This window comes from Geotrypetes seraphini, chromosome 2 (genome assembly GCF_902459505.1).
Source record: "Geotrypetes seraphini chromosome 2, aGeoSer1.1, whole genome shotgun sequence".
In the NCBI taxonomy this organism is placed as follows: domain Eukaryota; kingdom Metazoa; phylum Chordata; class Amphibia; order Gymnophiona; family Dermophiidae; genus Geotrypetes; species Geotrypetes seraphini.
The window spans coordinates 269,593,902-269,612,225 of record NC_047085.1 but is presented as its reverse complement, the minus strand read 5'-3'; the positions used below and the strand labels follow the sequence as shown (position 1 = coordinate 269,612,225).

At 43.8% G+C, this 18,324-nt stretch overlaps 2 protein-coding genes across 5 annotated transcripts in view; one reads left to right on the top strand and one right to left on the bottom strand.

Annotated features, from left to right (window-relative positions):
- ERP44 (endoplasmic reticulum protein 44) overlaps positions 1-11,740 on the top strand; it is a 236,659-nt gene extending 224,919 nt beyond the window's left edge. For both annotated transcript variants that reach the window (XM_033929651.1, XM_033929650.1), the window contains exon 12: positions 10,993-11,740. In XM_033929651.1, coding sequence (XP_033785542.1) covers positions 10,993-11,097 — 105 coding nt within the window. In that variant the 3' untranslated portion in view covers positions 11,098-11,740. The remainder of the gene's footprint in view (positions 1-10,992) is intronic.
- Positions 11,478-18,324, bottom strand: part of STX17 (syntaxin 17) — a 188,589-nt gene continuing 181,742 nt past the window's right edge. For all 3 annotated transcript variants that reach the window (XM_033929654.1, XM_033929653.1, XM_033929655.1), the window contains exons 7-8: positions 13,123-13,209; positions 11,478-12,537 (exon numbers count right to left, since the gene is read on the bottom strand). In XM_033929654.1, the coding sequence (XP_033785545.1) occupies positions 12,298-12,537; positions 13,123-13,209 (327 nt within the window). In that variant the 3' untranslated portion in view covers positions 11,478-12,297. The remainder of the gene's footprint in view (positions 12,538-13,122; positions 13,210-18,324) is intronic.

Sequence of the window (18,324 nt, the reverse complement as noted above, 5' to 3'; positions counted from 1 at the left end):
ACAGATTGGACCAATCGAGGAGAAATGCATCCGCTGTCAGACGGTGAGGAGAGTAGAGTCTGGAGCAGAAGAGGGGCAGCTGGTGATTGTGAGGAGCTGCAAAGAGGAGTGCCCCACTGAGCGAAGATGGACTGAAGAGTCAAAGGATCGAGTGTCCACTCGTGAGGCTGGAGAATTCTGCTGAGCTTGTCTGCTAAGGAATTCTGTTCTCCCTGGATGTAGATAGCTTTCAGGAATAGTTGGTGATCTGTGGCCCAAGCCCAAATCTTCTGGGCTTCCTGGCACAAGAGGCGAGAGCCTGTCCCACCCTGCTTGTTGATGTAGTACATCACAACTTGATTGTCTGTGCACAGCAGGAGGACCTGAGGAAAGAGAAGATGTTGGAAGGCCTTGAGGGCATAAAACATCGCTCTGAGTTCCAGGAAATTGATGTGATGTTTCATTTCCTGGGCTGTCCAAAGTCCTTGAGTTTGGAATTCGTTCAAATGAGCTCCCCAGGCATAAGGGGAGGCGTCGGTGGTGATAACAAGTTGATGCGGAGGTAGATGAAATAGAAGACCTCTGGAGAGATTTGAGGATATCAACCACCATTGTAGAGACTGACGAAGAGATGATGTCACAGATATGTGTCGCTTGGGACCACTGGGTAGCTAGGGTCCATTGAGGAGTGCGCAGGTGAAGACGTGCGAGGGGTGTGACATGAACTGTGGAGTCCATGTGACCCAAGAGTATCATCATTTGCTTGGCAGAGATGGAACTTTGTGGAAGCACCTGCTGACATAGAGATTGAAGAGTTTGAAGACAGTTGGACGGCAGGAATGCTCTCATGAGGACTGTGTCCAGCACCGCTCCAATGAATTGAAGTTTCTGAGTGGGGATGAGATGAGATTTGGGTAGATTGATCTCGAACCCCAGAAGTTGTAGAAACAGGATGGTTTGGGTGGTGGCCAGGAGCACTGTTTGAGATGAATTGGCCTTGATTAACCAATCGTCCAGATAAGGAAAGACTTGAAGGTGGTGAGAGCGTAGAAAGGCAGCCACCACAATTAGACATTTGGTGAATACTCTTGGAGAGGAGGCAAGACCGAAGGGCAGCACCTTGTATTGGTAATGACAATGATTGATCATGAAGCGGAGGTACTGTCTGGAGGCCAGATTGACCGGAATGTGAGTGTATGCCTCTTTGAGATCGAGGGAGCATAGCCAGTCGCCCTGATAGAGAAGAGGGTAAAGAGTGGCCAGAGAAAGCATTCTGAATTTTTCTTTGACCAAGCATTTGTTGAGATCGCGAAGATCTAGAATGGGTCCGAGATCTCCTGTTTTTTTGGGGACCAGAAAATAACGGGAGTAGAATCCCTGCCCCTTCTGATCTAGAGGAACTTCCTCTATGGCGTTCAGGAGGAGGAGGGATTGAACCTCCTGAAGAAGGAGAGAAGACTGAGAGGTGTTCAAAGCAGACTCTCTTGGCAGACTTTGTGCAGGACGTGTCTGAAAGTTGAGAGAGTAGCCGTGGTGGATGATGTTGAGGACCCACTGATCCGATGTGATGTTCTCCCAACGGCTGATGTAACAAGAAAGACGTCCTCCTATGGGTCGAGGGAGATGGGCAGATGGTGGAATACTGGCTATGCCCTGGAGAATCACGTCAAAAGGGTTGGGTAGACTTTTGTGGTGGAGGAGGCTTCACCTGTTGCTGCTGGGCTGGCCTAGGTGGTTGTCGCTGTTGCTGGCGCTGACGTCTAGGCTGTTGAGTAGCCGTTGGCAAGGGACGGGCAGCATAGCGGCGCTGGTAGGCAGATGGATGGCGAAAAGGCCGAGCAGGAGGGGTCTTTTTCTTAGTCTTCAGGAGAGTATCCCACCGAGTCTCATGGGCAGATAGCTTTTGTGTAGTGGAATCCATGGACTCTCCGAAGAGCTCATCCCCCAAGCAGGGAGCATTTGCTAGGCGGTCTTGATGATTTACATCGAGTTCTGAGACTCTGAGCCATGCCAACCGACGCATGGCAACAGACATAGCCATGGCCCTAGAAGTCAATTCAAAAGTGTCATAAATTGACCGAACTAGGAACTTGCGTAACTGGAGAAGAGAGGAAGAACAGGCATGAAAAGCAGATTTCTTGTGGTCAGGGAGGTACTTTTCAAAAGTAGCCATGTTTTGAATGAGGTGCTTTAAATAAAATGAAAAATGAAAAGCGTAGTTCCCTGATCTATTGGCTAACATGGCATTCTGATATAAACGTTTGCCAAATTTGTCCATGGCTTTTCCTTCTCTGCCAGGAGGGACTGAGGCATACATACTAGCTCCCGCTGATTTCTTAAGTGTGGATTCTACCAACAGAGACTCATGCGGGAGCTGAGGTTTGTCAAAACCAGGAATAGGGATAACCTTGTATAAGGAGTCCAATTTACGAGGAGCTCCTGGTACAATCAGGGGAGTCTCTAAATTCTTATAAAAAGTCTCTCGTAAGATGTCATGGAGAGGAAGTTTGAGAAATTCCCTTGGAGGCTGGTCAAAGTCCAGAGCATCAAGGAATGCCTTGGATTTCTTCGACTCAGCCTCCAAGGGAATAGAAAGAGATTCACACATTTCTTTTAAGAAAGAGGTAAAAGATGTGGAATCCTGTTTAGAAGAGGGATCAGCAACAAGTTGATCCTCTTCATCAGAGGAACACTCACCCTCAGACAGAAAGGGCTCTTCAGAGTCACCCCACAAATCAGGGTCCCGAATCTGAGAGCCACGGTCTCGAGACTCCGGAGTGAAGGGTTCCAGGTGTCGGGTTTTGCGCGCCGACTTACCCGACCTCATAGACACGGTACCAGGAGATGTGACATGCTGCGTCGGTACCGAAGTCTGCACCGCCTGGTGTTGAGCTCTCGATTCCGGTGCTAAGATTGGCATCGAAGTCGAGGAAGCAGTGTGAACCGGTACCGACAAAGTGGATGCCGATAAAAGAGGGCGCTCCACTGTCGGTACCGGTGGCTCAGACCGGACCGGGACTGGAAGGCTCGGTGTCAAAAGTGCGGGAAGGAGTTGTTGCAACTGCTGCTTAAGTTGCACTTGCAGGACAGCAGCAATTCGTTCGTCCAGCGAAGGCACCGGTACCGCCTTTTTCTTCTGCGGTACCTGTGGTGCCGCTCTACGCTCCGAGGATGAGGAACCCGATGTCGAGGGGCTCACCTCAATAGGAGCGGAGCGCTTCCGTGGGCGCCTCGAGGTCGGCAGGATTGGACTCGCTGCTACTGAGACCAGAGGATGCTCCAACGGGGAAGGCTTCTTAGCCGGCTTACCTGCGGGGTGCGACACCGGCGCGGTATCGCGCGGTGTCGACAAAGTAGGTGCTGACTGAGATGGGGCCGATGTCGGTGCCGGTGCTGCGGAATCAGACATCTTGGCGCCAAATAACAACCGCTGTTGGATCTGGCGGTTTTTTAGAGTTCTCTTCTTTAAAGTCGCACAGCGGGTGCAGGTGGACGCTCGATGGTCAGGACCAAGACACTGCAGACACCAGTTGTGCGGGTCTGCCAGTGAAATTGGTCGAGCGCATCGCTGGCATTTTTTAAACCCGGGTTGAGGGGGCATGAAAGTGAAAACGGCTTCTGCCAAATCTAAGGCCGAGGCCTCGATGATGGCAACAGGCCCCGCCGGGACGAACCGAAAGAAATGAAGAAAAAACTAAGTTTTTGTTTTTTTTTATAAACTAAAGAAAAGAAAAGAAATAAAGGAAACTTTATTTCCAAAAGGGTTTACGCGAGCGGGAAGGCAATTACAAAAAAATCTTTCAACAGCCGTTGAAAGAGACACGTCTTCTTAGCTCCGCGGAAACTAAGAAACTGGGGACCGCGTGCCTCTGTCGGGCGGGAAGGCACTCGCGCGTGCGCGGTGCGGCCTGCTAGAAGTTTCCAAGTTCTTAGAGTGCAATCACTCTAAAATTGTCCGTACCGGGGCTCCGTCAGTGCCGTCACCCATCAGTCAAGAATATGCTACCTGCTTGTCCTGGGATAATACCAAAATCTGCAGTAGAGTAGACACCCAGGATGGTGTGAATAACATGAAGAAAATCTTGACAGAGCTTGAAGAATGGTCTAAAATTTGGCAATTAAAATTTAATGCTAAGAAATGCAAGGTCATGTATTCGAGCTGCAAAAATCTGAGGGAATAGAACAGTTTAGGGTGTGAAGAACTTGTGTGCACGACAGAAGAGCAGAACTTGGGTGTGATTGCATGTGATGATCTTAAGGTGGCGAAACAGGTTGAAAAGGTGACGACGACAGCTAGAAGGATGCTAGGGTGCATAGGGAGAGGTATGGCCAGTAGGAAAAAGGAGGTATTGATGCCCCTGTATAAGACTTTGGTGAGATCTCATTTAGAATATTGTATACAATTCTGGAGGCTGCACCTTCAAAAAGATATAAAAAGGATGGAGTCGATCCAGAGGAAGGCTACTAAAATGGTGAGTGATCTTCGTCGTAAGGTGTATGGGCAGTGGCGTACCAAGGGGGGGGCGGGAGGGGCGGTCCGCCCCGGGTACCAAGCCCTGAGGGGGTGCTCCCGGTCCGGTCCAGTTTCTCCCCCCTGCGCCGGGTGTCGCGTCTGGAAACAGCCTGCAGCAAGATCGCGATGCCAGAGATCTTTGCCTGCTTCGACTGTTTCCTCGCCACGGTCCTGCCCCTCCTCTGATGTCAGAGGAGGGGCGGGACCGCGGCGGAGGAAACAGCCGAAGCAGGCAAAGATCTCTGGCATCGCGCGATCTTGTTGCAGGCTGTTTCCCCAGGGCAGTAGCGTACCAAGGGGGGCGAGGGGGAGGTCCATCCCGGGTGCCGCCTTAGGGGGGGGGGTGCACAGCTGGCCCGGTCCCTATCGCGCTCCTACCCTCCCAGCGAAAGCAGCATCGGCGCCATTATCGAAAAAGGTAATGGCGCCAGGCCTTGGAGCACCAAGGCAGACCGCTTCTCCCCCCTCCCAGCCGAAACCCCGCTGACCATCCTATCTCTCCCCCCCAAGTGAACCTTTCCGACCCTCCCAGCGAAAGCAGCAAACCTCCCTCCAGTAGCGTCGGCTTTATCCTCCCTCTGCCGCATCACTGATGACGTCATCAGTAACGCGGCAGAGGGAGGAGAAAGCCGCGAAGGAGGTTTGCTGCTCTCGCTGGGAAGGTCGGAAAGGTTCACGGGGGGGGGGAGATAGGAGGGTCAGCGGGGGTTCGGCTGGGAGGGGGGAGAAGCGGACTGCCTCGGTGCTCCATTACCTTCTTCGGGCAGCAGCAGCGTTTACAATTCGCTGCTGTTGCCGGCTTCAGGCCTTGTTCTCTGCCGGGTCCTGCCTACTTCCAGTTTTCATGAAGACAGGACCCGACAGAGAGGAAGGCCTGAAGCGGGCAACAGCAGTGAATTGTGAATGCTGCTGCTGCCCGATGAAGTTCAGGACATCAGGACATCGGGGAAGGAGCAGGGAGAAATCGGCTGCTGGCTTGGGGGTGAGGGTAGGGAAAGAATCGTGGAAGTGGAGAAATCGGCACGATGGTTTTGTGCGAGCTAGGGGGAGAGAGAAAGAAAGGAAAAACTAAAGAGGGGGGGCCAGGGGGAGAGAGAAAGAAAGGCAGAAATAAAGAGGGGTCAGGGGGAGAGAGAAAGAAAGGCAGAAAGAAAGAGGGGGACCAAGGGGAGAGAAAGAAAGGCAGAAATAAAGAGGGGGTCAAGGGGGAGAGAAAGAAAGGCAGAAAGAAAGAGGAGGGCCAGGGGGAGAGAGAAAGAAAGGCAGAAAGAAAGAGGGGGACAAAGGGGAGAGAAAGAAAGGCAGAAATAAAGAGGGGGGTCAAGGGGGAGAGAAAGAAAGGCAGAAAGAAAGAGGGGGGCCAGGAGGAGAGAGAAAGAAAGGCAGAAATAAAGAGGGGAGCCAGGGGGAGAGAGAAAGAAGAAGGACCAGAAGAAGGACCAGAGACTCATGAAATCACCAGACAAAAAAGTAGGAAAAATGATTTTATTTTCAACTTAGTGATCAAAAGGTGTCCGTTTTGAAAATTTATATCTGCTGTCTATATTTTGCACTATGGCCCCCCTTTTACTAAACCGCAATAGAGTTTTTTAGCGCAGGGAGCCTATGAGCGTCGAGAGCAGCGTGGGGCATTCAGCGCAGCTCCCTACGCTAAAAACCGCTATCGCAGTTTAGTAAAAAGGGAGGGGGAATATTTGTCTATTTTTGTATAGTTGTTACTGAGGTGACATTGCATAAAGTTATCTGCCTTGACCTCTTTGAAACCCCGCGGAATATAAATGATAATTAACATTTTCTCTGCGTACAGCGTGCTTTGTGTTTTTAAAATTTTATTGTTGGTAGATCATTTTGACTTGGCCACAAAGGTAAGGGGGAGGGAGGGAGGGGAACTGCTGAAAGACATCTAGTAATCCTTGCAGGCTTGACTGCAGGGAATTATTTTTGTAAAATCATGTTTTGTTATGTGACTGGCATTATCTAGACTTTAATTTCTATGAATGAATAGAATGAAAATGATATAAAATTACTTGCTTGTTTTTATGTGCGTGCGCTGAAGGAAAGTGGAGAGAGAGTGGGCTGAGGATGCTGAAGGGAAATGGGGAAGAGAGTGGGGAGAAGATGCTGATTTATAAATTGACAATTGTACAGAATATTGTTTCTTTTTATACTTTAATATAAACAATTCAAGGCTTGTGTGGATGGAATCAGGTGGTTTGCGGGGATGGGGACCGAGCTTACGGGGATTAGTCCAATAAAATGGTATTTTTTTATTTCTCATTATTTGTTTTATTTTTATTTGTTAATTTATAAAGTGGTGATTGTTATGTATCAGTTTTTTCAAATTTACATCTACTGTCTTTATATTTTGCACTGTATTAGAGGACATGTGTTACTGTTTTTTGTGGTGTTGCATTGTATCCAGGGTCTGGTTTCTTGGCGGATCAGTTTAACTTTTGTCTACATATTTCTATTTTTAGTTTGTGATTATTCCATTTTGGGCGAGGGTGTATCTCTGTTCTGTGTGTTCTGAAAAAGACATAGTTTTCAGTTGGCATTGACTACAGGACCAATTGACTGTGCGGGATCTGGCTTGTTTAGTTTTACAATGTATGTGTTGGTGTTCTAGTGCTCACTGCAGTGTTTAAGATGCAGCCTTTTCCTAGGTACACTCTTGTGGTGCGATATGTAGATTGGTACTAAAAATCATATTTTTCATATAGATGGGGGGGGGGTGTCAAAAAATGATGGGCCCCGGGTGCCACATACCCTAGGTACGCCACTGTGTATGGGGAAAAACTTAAAGATCTCAATCTGTATACATTGGAGGAAAAGTAGGAGAGAGGAGATAAGACATTTAAATACCAAGGTGATGTAAATGCACATGATTCAAGTCTCTTTCATTTGAAAGGAAACTCTGGAATGAGAGGGCATAGGATGAAGTTAAGCGGTGAAAGACTCAGGAGTAATCTAAGGACTCTTTTTTTTTTTACAGACTAAGGGTAAAGGGTGGTAGATGCCTAGAACAGTCTCCGGTAGAGGTTTTATTATAGAGGATTTCTAATTTATCTATGAATCACAGAAAGGGTGGTAGATGCCTAGAACAGTCTCCGGTAGAGGTGGTAGAGACAGAGACTGTGTCTGAATTCAAGAAAGCCTGGGATAGGCACATGGGATCTCATAGAGAGAGAAATAGATAATGGTTACTGCGGATGGGCAGACTAGATGGGCCATTTGGCCTTTATCTTCCATCATGTTTCTATGTGACATGCTATTCTCAATATAACAAGGCATGTGAAACAGCTTTTCATTTTTAGTATGTAGCAAAGCAATTTTAACAACACTTTACCTTGTAGCATGACATGAACAAGTCTCAAACAAGGAAAAACATAAGTAGGCACACACAACAAGATAATATTCAAGGATAGGAATAGAATCTAAGAAATAGGAAAAAGACAAAAAGAAGGAACAATCATCCAGCAGGTAACAAAACCCAGATACAAGTCAGAAATACCTTGAATTTTCAGGGCTGGACTCTACAGTATAAATAAAAGCACAGAAATACAAAACTAAGAGCAGATACAGCCAGCAATTGACTGTGGACCCCCAGCACTAACAAGGCCACCGTGGTAGGCAGATTTGGTGAACTTTTGTTAGCCAAATAAACATGAAACAACACATTAATAAAATATGGGGGAAAACTTTGCCTTTGAGAGGCAGAGGCCCCCTCTCAACCCTGCTTAGAGTTCTTGGAGATTTTGCAGGCTTTCAACATGGAATCATGGCTGCATTTTGCCAGAGTCACACTTATGCTGCTCCCTGGCCCTAATTTGGACTTTTTAGACAGCCCTTGGATGATGGTGTCTCCGTGCTAGAACCCGCACAAGGGGCCAAAGCCAATGCCCCCTCCACCCGGCACATTGAACACAGATGTTAGCCCGACAGCCATCCACCACAACTAGGGCATAATCTGAAATATTCTGCCCTGAGGAGTCCATCTGACCTGTTTTCTTTAAAAAATGAATGTTTTGAGGCAAAAAATGGAAAAAAAAAACAAAATCAAATTGAGAAAATCCAAGTTGGCCTTGGAATGATTTTAGCGCTAAAATGGCCCAGGAAATTCACACCGAAAATGTTTAAAATGGTGATTTTAAATTTTTTGGGTAGGGGACCTAGGACTAACCTCCAAACCACCCAAATCCTGATTGTAGAGACACCCCCCCCCCCCCAATTGATATCACAGGCTATCAGCCTGTTACTGTGCCATGCTATGTGCTGGGAGCTACAAGATGGAAGCTGAAAAGCTTACACGGAGATACTCTGCCTCAACAAGCCTTGGAACCTGGCCAGCCAGTATCTTCTGACTGCCTCTCGGACCCCAAAACACCTGCAAATTACTAATCACACATACTCCTATAGTACTAGTCATGTATAGCCATGTACTGTGCCACTGTATCTCTGAGACTAAAATCTACTTACTACATAATTTATTCATTAGTGACTGCATCAAAATAGAAAAACAGGATACATCTGCACAGCACAGGCCTTTAGTAAAAGGTCATAATAATGTTAAGCAATACTGTACCAATACCTTAATCTCTTATAATTCAAACTTTATCCATGTAAGTACTGCACAATTACTACATATATTCTCATATCATAACAAATCACAGTAGGCTCAAGTTCCAAGCCTTTTAATTAATTTCCCCCAATTAAATGCCCCCAAGTTTTGCCAGAGTCTTCCTGTAGGTACTACAGATATTCAGTATAAAAGTCAAACCAGAGCAGAGACTTGCACAACTATGACAAACCCAGAGATCAAGCAAGAGTGTAAGCTTTTAAAACATGTATTTATTTGGCCAAAGTCTGTCTGCCTTCCCAGTAGTAAAAGATAAAACTAAACAGGCAGCACTAAACATAGAGTGGGACCCCCTTGATACAGTATACCTCAAAAAGGGGAATTATTACAAAGCTCTTAATTGTTACATGGCTCAAAAAGACGCACACAAAAAAGACTAATTTAATCATGTATTTACATATAATACATGTAACTATTGGGCAGACTGCATGGGACAGCTGTTCTGTTTTTTTCCAGCATCATTTGGCTCTTGAGTTTGTTCTGCATGGTGTCCAAACTCTTCACTGTTCACACAGGCTCACAAAAATAGGGTGGGTGTTTGTATGCTGTATAACTCAAACTTGCTGAAAACTATACAACCTAAAGGAAAGCAGAGCAATTGTTCTGGAGACCATACCAGCAGAAAGCCTCTGGACAATGTTGGAGAAAATATGTACAGTGTTCCTCCACGAATTCAGGGTTCACGAATCGTGGACTCCCTCATTCGCATTTTAAAGTCAGGTTACACCAATCAGGAGCTGCGTGTCAAAGCAGCTCCTGATTGGTGTAGCCCGACTTAAAGTTTTTTCTACATTACCTCCCATCCACCCTTCATGTGGGTTCAATAACCCGCCATTTGATATCCTGCTGCATTTACTGGTCGGGGGGTGAGAAGAGGCATCCCAGCAGTGCAGGAGTCAAACCGCTGCTGAAATCGCTGTCGCAAGCCGCCCCATGCGCTGGAAATGGAATTCGGCACGGAGGGACACAGCACGGTGGCAGGGATCACAAAACCCTAAGTGTGCATGCGCGCTTAGGGTTTTATTATAGAGGATTTCTAATTTATCTATGAATTACAGTAAATATGAAATGATAAAGCACTTTACACTTTAATAAAACAATTAAGATTTAGATTAAAAGAAAAGAGCCGATGTGGAAATTACCACATAAAGCTCCGGCTATGAAAGATATTTGATGCAGTGGAGTGGTTGGGCTGAGGCTCATAATTTTCTTGAAATGAAAAATATTTGGGGGTTGCTTGGAGTGTATAATAATAATAAACATACAACTTGTATATGCATAAGATTTCCTGACAAGTCAGAGGCTTTCCCAGAGTTGTGGAATGGGCAGTATTTGCACTTTTGTTTATCTTAATGAATCACTGGGTAAAATGAAATGGCAAATTTACATATGCCTCAGAGCAGGTGTAAATATGTGCATATATTTCTTCTGGAGTAATTTTAAAAGGGAATTTGTGGGTTATGTATGTGTCACATAAAGGGTCGTTATAAATTATTCTAAATATAAGTTAATTTTAATACATTATGAATCAATATATATATATATATATAATGTAATTATATGTTGCATTTATTTGTTGTACATCTGCTCTGAGCAAATTATGAGTGATTTACAAATATGAAAAAAAGTATTTAAAACTGGATTTAAAATTGCAGATGAATTTAAAACAAAACAAAACGATTTAAAACGAAGGGCAGACTATTGACAACATATCTACTCAAACCTGAGTAACCTTTTTATATTAAAAGTCTGAATGCAAATAATGCAGTATAGTTAGGTTTGCAATGAAGAGTTACGCAGCATTTTTAAGTGAATGGTGATTTATTAAGATATCAGTATAATGTATATTTGTGTTTTATTACAGGAAAGTCAAGACATAGCAAGCAGTCCACCAGAGAGTTCATTCCAGAAGTTAGCACCTAGTGAATACAGATATACTATATTGAAAAGGGATCGAGATGAGCTATAAATACAGTAATAATATTGCAAGCCTTTAAAACAACATTGACTTCTGTGTGGTGGAAAAGTAAACCTATATTTTCATAATTCTGTTTATTTTTTATTTGGGGATAAACTGATAAAGCTATGAAATTGTTTATTTCTTCCCCTAATCTGTACAAACATTTTTGTTTTGAGGGTCACTATGGATGGGTGTCTGATTAATTAACTCATGTTATTTGCAGCAGAGCCCACAGGAAAAAAAATGGGCCCTGTGGCTGAGACCTTTCTATGTTTCTGATTATACAACAAAGAGATAAGGCCTATTTCTATTTCTGATCACACATTAATTTGTTTTATAAACCAGATGAAGGTGTCATTACCAGAAATATGCTGTTAACTTGCACTACCCCATTTAAATAAGACTTTATGGATATTCTAATAGGAGATTTTTTTTTTTTACTCTCCATGGGTGCTTGCAATTAGTGAGTTTCAAAACAAAAAGTACATGCATATTTTCATTTTGAAAATTGGTGCAAAGTCCATGAGGGGAAAAATACCTATGAGCTTCATCCCATTGAGCACAGTTTTGATGATATCTATTGTCATGGTTCTCATAATTAAGAGGGGTATATTCTGGGAACTTTCAGTGGGGAATAAAGAATTGTTTCATAGTGTTTTGTTTTACTGATTTTTTTATTTTTTTTTCTCGGGTGAAATGAGTAGCAGACTTTTGTGCAACATATTGGATAAGTTTCAAACATATAAGCTATCATCTATTATAATTTTATTGGTTCGAACATGAATTTTGCCCCTGTATTTAGACACCTTTTTATTTTGGGTTTTTTTAATAGAAAATATTTGTAGACTTTATACAAGGCTAGAAAAGAAGTCTTGTTTTGAATATAAATAATTGATTTTATTGTACATGTAAATAAAACAATGTCTATACAAGAAGTTTATTTAATGTGAAACACTTATGAAGGTTCTGTTCTGATTGCTGACATTTAAAAAGGCACTAAACTGTTAAGAAAATTTCAGTCGCTGCTCTAATGGCCTAATTTAAGTACTATGCATTTAAAGAAACATAAGGGCATTGTTCTTTATAAGCATGATTTGCAGACCTAGTATAGAAATTAAAAAGTCATCCTTTTTTAAGCAAAAACGTACAATTAAGTAATCATGACAATATTGTAAGCCTGGTGCTCCAGTTGTAGATACTGATCTTTCCTTAGTCTGTTTTTTTTTCATCTTGGCTGTGAAGCTCTGGGCAGCTGGAAGAATGCTCCTTGATCATTTTCTCTTTCTTTTTTTGTATCAATTTTCCACCTGTGAAGCCCAACACCCCACCACCAAGTGCAGCTGCAATTCCTGCCACTTTGAAGCCTGCCAGGAGGCCAATAGGACCCCCTACCACTCCACCAATGAGTGCACCTGCCACAGGCAGAACTGCCAACTTGTATTTCACAGCCTGTGAAGGGGAAAAGATTTTAGAAAGCATTAACATATGCTTTTTTATGCTGTTTTTTCTTATACAGTATATTTATTAAATGTTGATAATTTAGTAAAAATGTTCATACAGACTGCTTTTACATTAAACATTTTAAACAAGTATGTAAGGCAATCAAAAGCTTTTATGCAAGTATTTCTAAGTTGAAAATGCAAGTTCTTGGGTGCTGTAATTGCTAGTGCCACAAATGTAATACAGTATTACATATAATTATGTATCATCTGTTTACTCTCACCATCATTATATTCTAGTTAACCAATCATTTAGCTATGTACTAAAAGGGTATCTCACTAACAGCAAAAACATGTTAGGATTACTAAGTTCAGCATACCATTCTTCTAACAAAAATTTGCTCCTGCCAGAATAGATGTGAAAGAATATCACAGCAGAGGCTGATTTTTTCCCCCTCTACCCATGTGTTATTTCTTCCTTATTTCCTTAATTGCTGGTTCCCTCAGCACTAAAGACGACAAATCAATTGGGTTAATACAGAAAATTGCTGGCAGTCAGAGTACCATTGATTCACCAGCAGGAGCAGATCCCTACCTTCCCTAGGTTTTTGGTTCCCTCTTCAACATTCACAGCAGCAGTGTTGACATGGTCTTCAATGCTGTCAATCTTCTCCTGCTGAGACTAGATGCAAAGGAATTATGAGTGAGGTTTCCTGCTGCGAAGCAGCAGTGAGCCAATGCACACTATTTTAATTCTTGTAATCAGTACCCTGCAGCAACTTTCAGTTGCTATGCGGTGTAGCCATGCAGCCTTAATTGCAGTTGCTAATAGCACCTGAAAAACAATGCTGTAAAAATGAAATTACTTTTAAAATAATAAATTTAGCCTATTAAATTATAAAATAACTAAGCTGTTTCAGAAAGCTATGCTGTTGCAAATTACATTATTAAAGCACATTCTTATTTAAACTCCCAGACTGTCATATCAAAGAATGAACCTTCTGTAAGATACTTGGAAAAAGAATTTAGCACATGTGTTGTAGTAATGTGCAAAACCATCCTTTTCCCATAAAACCTTGGTTTAAAATAATTCAATAATGTATTTAGTGGTTTCATTTGAAATGTCACAAATTGAAATGAAAAGATCAGTACTGTAGAATGTAGTTTTGCCTTAAGTACTGTATTTAATAACTGAACAATTTAATATAACAATGTGTTAAGAGGCGGGGTTTTTTTACCTTTATCGTGTCTCAAAGTTTCACCATTTGGCTATAGCAATGACAGCTCTGAAGGTTCTGAGCAATATTCCCTTTAAGGACTGAGTTCATGTAAACAAAAACTTTATTTTTTGTGAGCAAATATTTTCCATGACATTGTATGTATGGGAAGGTCCTGCAGCTGCTGTTTCAGTTTGCTGCTGCTTTGGAAAAGCAGCAGCAGCAGAAGGTGGGAGAGTTGTGAGGGAGAAGGTGTTGGTCCTGACCCCACTGACTACATAGTGGGGCTGAATGGCTTTGTGACCTGCTAAAAGATATGTGGACATGTAGTCTAGCAGGAATGTTTCCTTAAATCACTATAAATTATCTCAGTTACTGCAACAGTTTTTCACTCAATAAATAGTTAAGCTCTGGAACTTGTTGCCAGAGGATGTGGTAACAACAGTTATCCTAGGACAAGCAGGCAGCAAATTCTCACATATGGGTGACATCATCCACAGATCCCGGTATGAACAGTTTGGCAAGTGAACTGTCACTTTATGTTGAAAAACTTTGTGACTGCCCGTACCACACATGTGCGAGTGCCTTCCCGCCCAACGCTAGCTGGTGCCCCTCAATTCTTCAATTTCCATGCAGGAAAGAAGTTTGTTTACACTGAACTCCGTTCAGTTTTTGTTGCCTTTATGCTTTGCATCTTTTTTATTTTCTATTCTGGTTTTCTTTAACAAACAAAAAAAAAAAAAAGAAAGAGAACTTTTCCATCAAAGGCCACTTCCATCCGTGGTGATGGCTTGTGAAGCAGTAGTTACATTTTTTGGTTGCTGGCCTTTTTCAAAGGTTGGCAGCTTTCTACTGTAACATCTCTATAATTTACTTCTTTAAAATAATTTCTTTCTTTTACGCCCCTTTTTTTCTGTCAAGAGCAGTTATTCGGCACGAGCATGGACTGTGCCAGGTCTTCGCAGCCTTTGATGTTGAAAGTATCGACATCGACATCATCATCAGCATCGCAGGACATTTCCGGCATCGGGGAAGCCAGCTAAGAAGCCATCCGCTTCCCAACAAGCGTCATAGGTCTCTATAGCATCGAGTCACTCAATGCAGACCAAACGATGCCATCGCTCCCAAGCTTCATAGGTTGTCTCTCCTTCACGGTGTGCTCCTCATCAAGGTCACCCATACAGAGACAACCTGCTGCACTGATGGTACTGGCTGTTGAGCCTATAGTGCTGGGGCATACTTCAGGTGCATACAGCATTGAGTCAGTCAGTGCAATCCACGTATCGGCACCATCGCGCCCCAGCTTTGCAGGTTCTCTCCATGTTGTGCATTGAGTTTGACCATTCTGGGATAACCTGCTGCACCAATGGTACCAGCTGTCAAGCCTAAAGTACTGGTGCATACTTCATCTTATTAGTAAGCATCACAGGTCGCTACAGCATCGAGTCAGTCAATGCAGACTGCTTATTGATGATGACGCTCCCCAGCTTTGCAGATTGTCTCTCCTCCATGGTGTGCATCAAGGTCAACCATTCTGTGACAACCAGCTGCACTGATGGTACCAGCTGTAGAGCCTTTAGTACTGGTGCATACTTCAAGCTGTTGAAGGTCTCAGCAGCATCGAGTCTTCAAGCAGACCACACATTGATGCCATTGCATTCCAGCTTCACAAGTTGACTTTTCTCTTCGGTATGTATCCTTATTGAAGTCATCCACTCCGAGTCAACCTGCTGCATCAAGGGTACTGCCTGCTCAGCCATTACTACTGGTGCATACTTCAGCATCCAGTTATTTGATGCAGACCACTCAACAACACCACTGTTTCTTCAGCTTTCTATGTGCATCGAGACATCCTTCTGCACCAATGGTACTGAATATTTGCTTACTGATACATGTTTCAGGACAAGCTTACATGAGTCCTACAGAAGAAAGTTTGGTACACCATGCTGAGGCTAGCAGGCTAGCATAAACTCCCTTGGTACCAGGCCGCTCCAATTCCCAGTACAAGACCTCGAAGTACCGGTGTTAGCTATCCATCAGAGCTTCTTACTACTCATGGATCTACTCATCAATCCTCGTCATCCTATTTTACTCAAAGACTGGACTTTTTAACATTCATTCAGGCTTTACCTATGCCTGAATCTTCCAACATTCCTTTAGAACTGCCTTTACTATTACTATTATTTCTATAGCACTACCAGACACATACAGCACTGCACAGAGTCACAACAAATAAGAAAAAACAGTCCCTGCTTGAAAGAGCTTACAATCTAAACAGGCAAGACAGACAAATAGGATGTCACTGATACAGTTAAGGGGAACGGTTAATCAGCGGGCTGGGTTGGAGGGCAAAGGAGAAGGGTTAAGGATTGAAAGCTATATCAAAAAGGTAGGTTTTCAGTCTGCTTTTAAACAAGGGAAGGGATTGCTTCCTAGGACCAGATGTTCTTCAGTAGATCTTTTCTTTCCTAGGTATATGACAAGCTCAGCACAGTTCTTCTTTAAGTTTAAAGCTCTTACTGACTCACTTCCTGAGCATGTTTGAAATAACACTTCAATTTCTTTTTGGAATTGGGGCACACTTTTACATATTACGGTTTCCCCATGAGCACTAGACTCCTTGTACAGGCAAATTCCTATCTGTGGACTCACATACATTCTTGCAAGGTTGCACCTATGGCTCAGTGGTTAAAGGCACTGCTTCTATCTTCCAACGTTTGTGAGTTCAAATCTGCACAACTCCTAGTACCTTAACAACTTTGTCGCCATTATCAAAAATTTATGCCTCTAACCAGTACATATCTTCAGGGCACCTTCTATAGTATCAAATTCATAGACTGGAAGTTGCATATTAAGGTCAACCACTGCTGCTCATCTATAGCATCTGCTATGTTGCAAGCTCTGAGACGTCTAGTTGCTGAGAGTCTCTCTTACCATTGAGGTGACCACGTTTAATTTTAACATGGAAGGAGTTGGAATACATTGAATAACATACAGTTTCCTTTCTATTTGAGTCACGGGCAAGACTGGGCTCTTGCTGCAAAACCAGAAAATCTAGCAACAGCCTCAGAAAATTCACATAGCACCTCTTTCTAATATGCTCAGCCGTTTTTCATTTGCCTCTGCCGAGCATAGTAGATTTCTCTCTGCTCTTCCTCAACCTATTTGTTGGCATTAGAGGTACTAGATGTTTGGTCTTTGTTCACCTGATCTTTGGGACTTACAACTGCATTGGCAGATGAACCACCAACAATTTTATGTTCAAATCTGTTTTATTATGCAAAACAACAGAAAGCACAACTGCGATAGTAAAACATGGTATACAATGTCACCTAACAACAGCCACAGAGGACTGGACTCTGATGTCCCCCGCGATTGAACACCACCCCCACCCCACAGAAAGAACCCCCCCCCAGCTCCCCCCACCCCCCCCAATGAACATACAACTCTCAATTAGGGTACAGCAATGGTGAAGAGAGGAACGGACTCACAGATGGAGCCTATTCAATACGCGGCTACGACTTTCAGGGGTCAAAATGTTCAAATATGGAGTCCAAGTTTGAACAAAGTCTCTGCTCCGGCGACGAGAAGAACAGGCCAAACGGGCCTCCCAGCCCAGAAGTTCGTGAAGCCGATTCCTCCAATGCCAAAAGGAGGGGGGCTCAAGAGAAAGCCAGCAACATAAAATACATTTCTTCCCCAAAATAAAACATTTACTGAGAAACAATTTTTCAGAAGTATACATAGACAGGAAAGAGAATTGGGCAAACAACATTGAAAGCACTGGCACAGGTGTTTTCAACAAGCCCTGTAAAAAGGAGGCCAGCGCCTTCCAAAATGCCTGTGTCCCCTCGCAGCTCCAAATACCATGAAAGTAAGTATTAACCTCCCCCGAACAGCGGAGGCATAATTGAGTACCAACACACCCCATATAGTAAGCCTGACTCTGGGAAGCATAGGCCCGCAGGACAGTGCGATAATGACATTCACGTAATTCCGCACTATGTACTAAACCCGAAGTACGTTTCAGGACGTTCAACAAGAAATGGTCCCCCAAATCCCTGCCCAAGTCCCGCTTCCAGGCAGCCAAAACACCAGGAAAAACCCTCGGGGGGCGAAGAGCCATTATCTGACAGTGAAAAAAAGAGATAGAGACCCTAGTATCAGAGTCAGCAGTCAAAAAAGAACAAAGCTGGGTCCCAAAATCCCCTTGCAGGGAACTCCCCGGGAGAGAAGCCACGTAATGGCTAAGTTGACAATAGGCAAAGGGGAGACCAATCTCTGGTACCCCCCTTCCCACTAACTCAGCACATGAGAGGAGAGACCCATCATCCTGCAGAACATGCCTCAACTGCTCCACCCCCCGAGCCCTCCAGCGACCAAAAACTGAGGGGCCAACCCCCGGAGGAAAAGCCAGGTTCCCCACCAAAGGCAATAGGGCACTAGTATGGGAATCCTGATTCCATAACCCAAGGAGTTGATGCCACACTGTCCACAAAGATCGGAACAGAAGGCTACACTTACAAGATCTCGGCAATTTGGACAATGGGGCATGAAGGAGATACAAAAGATGAAGAGGA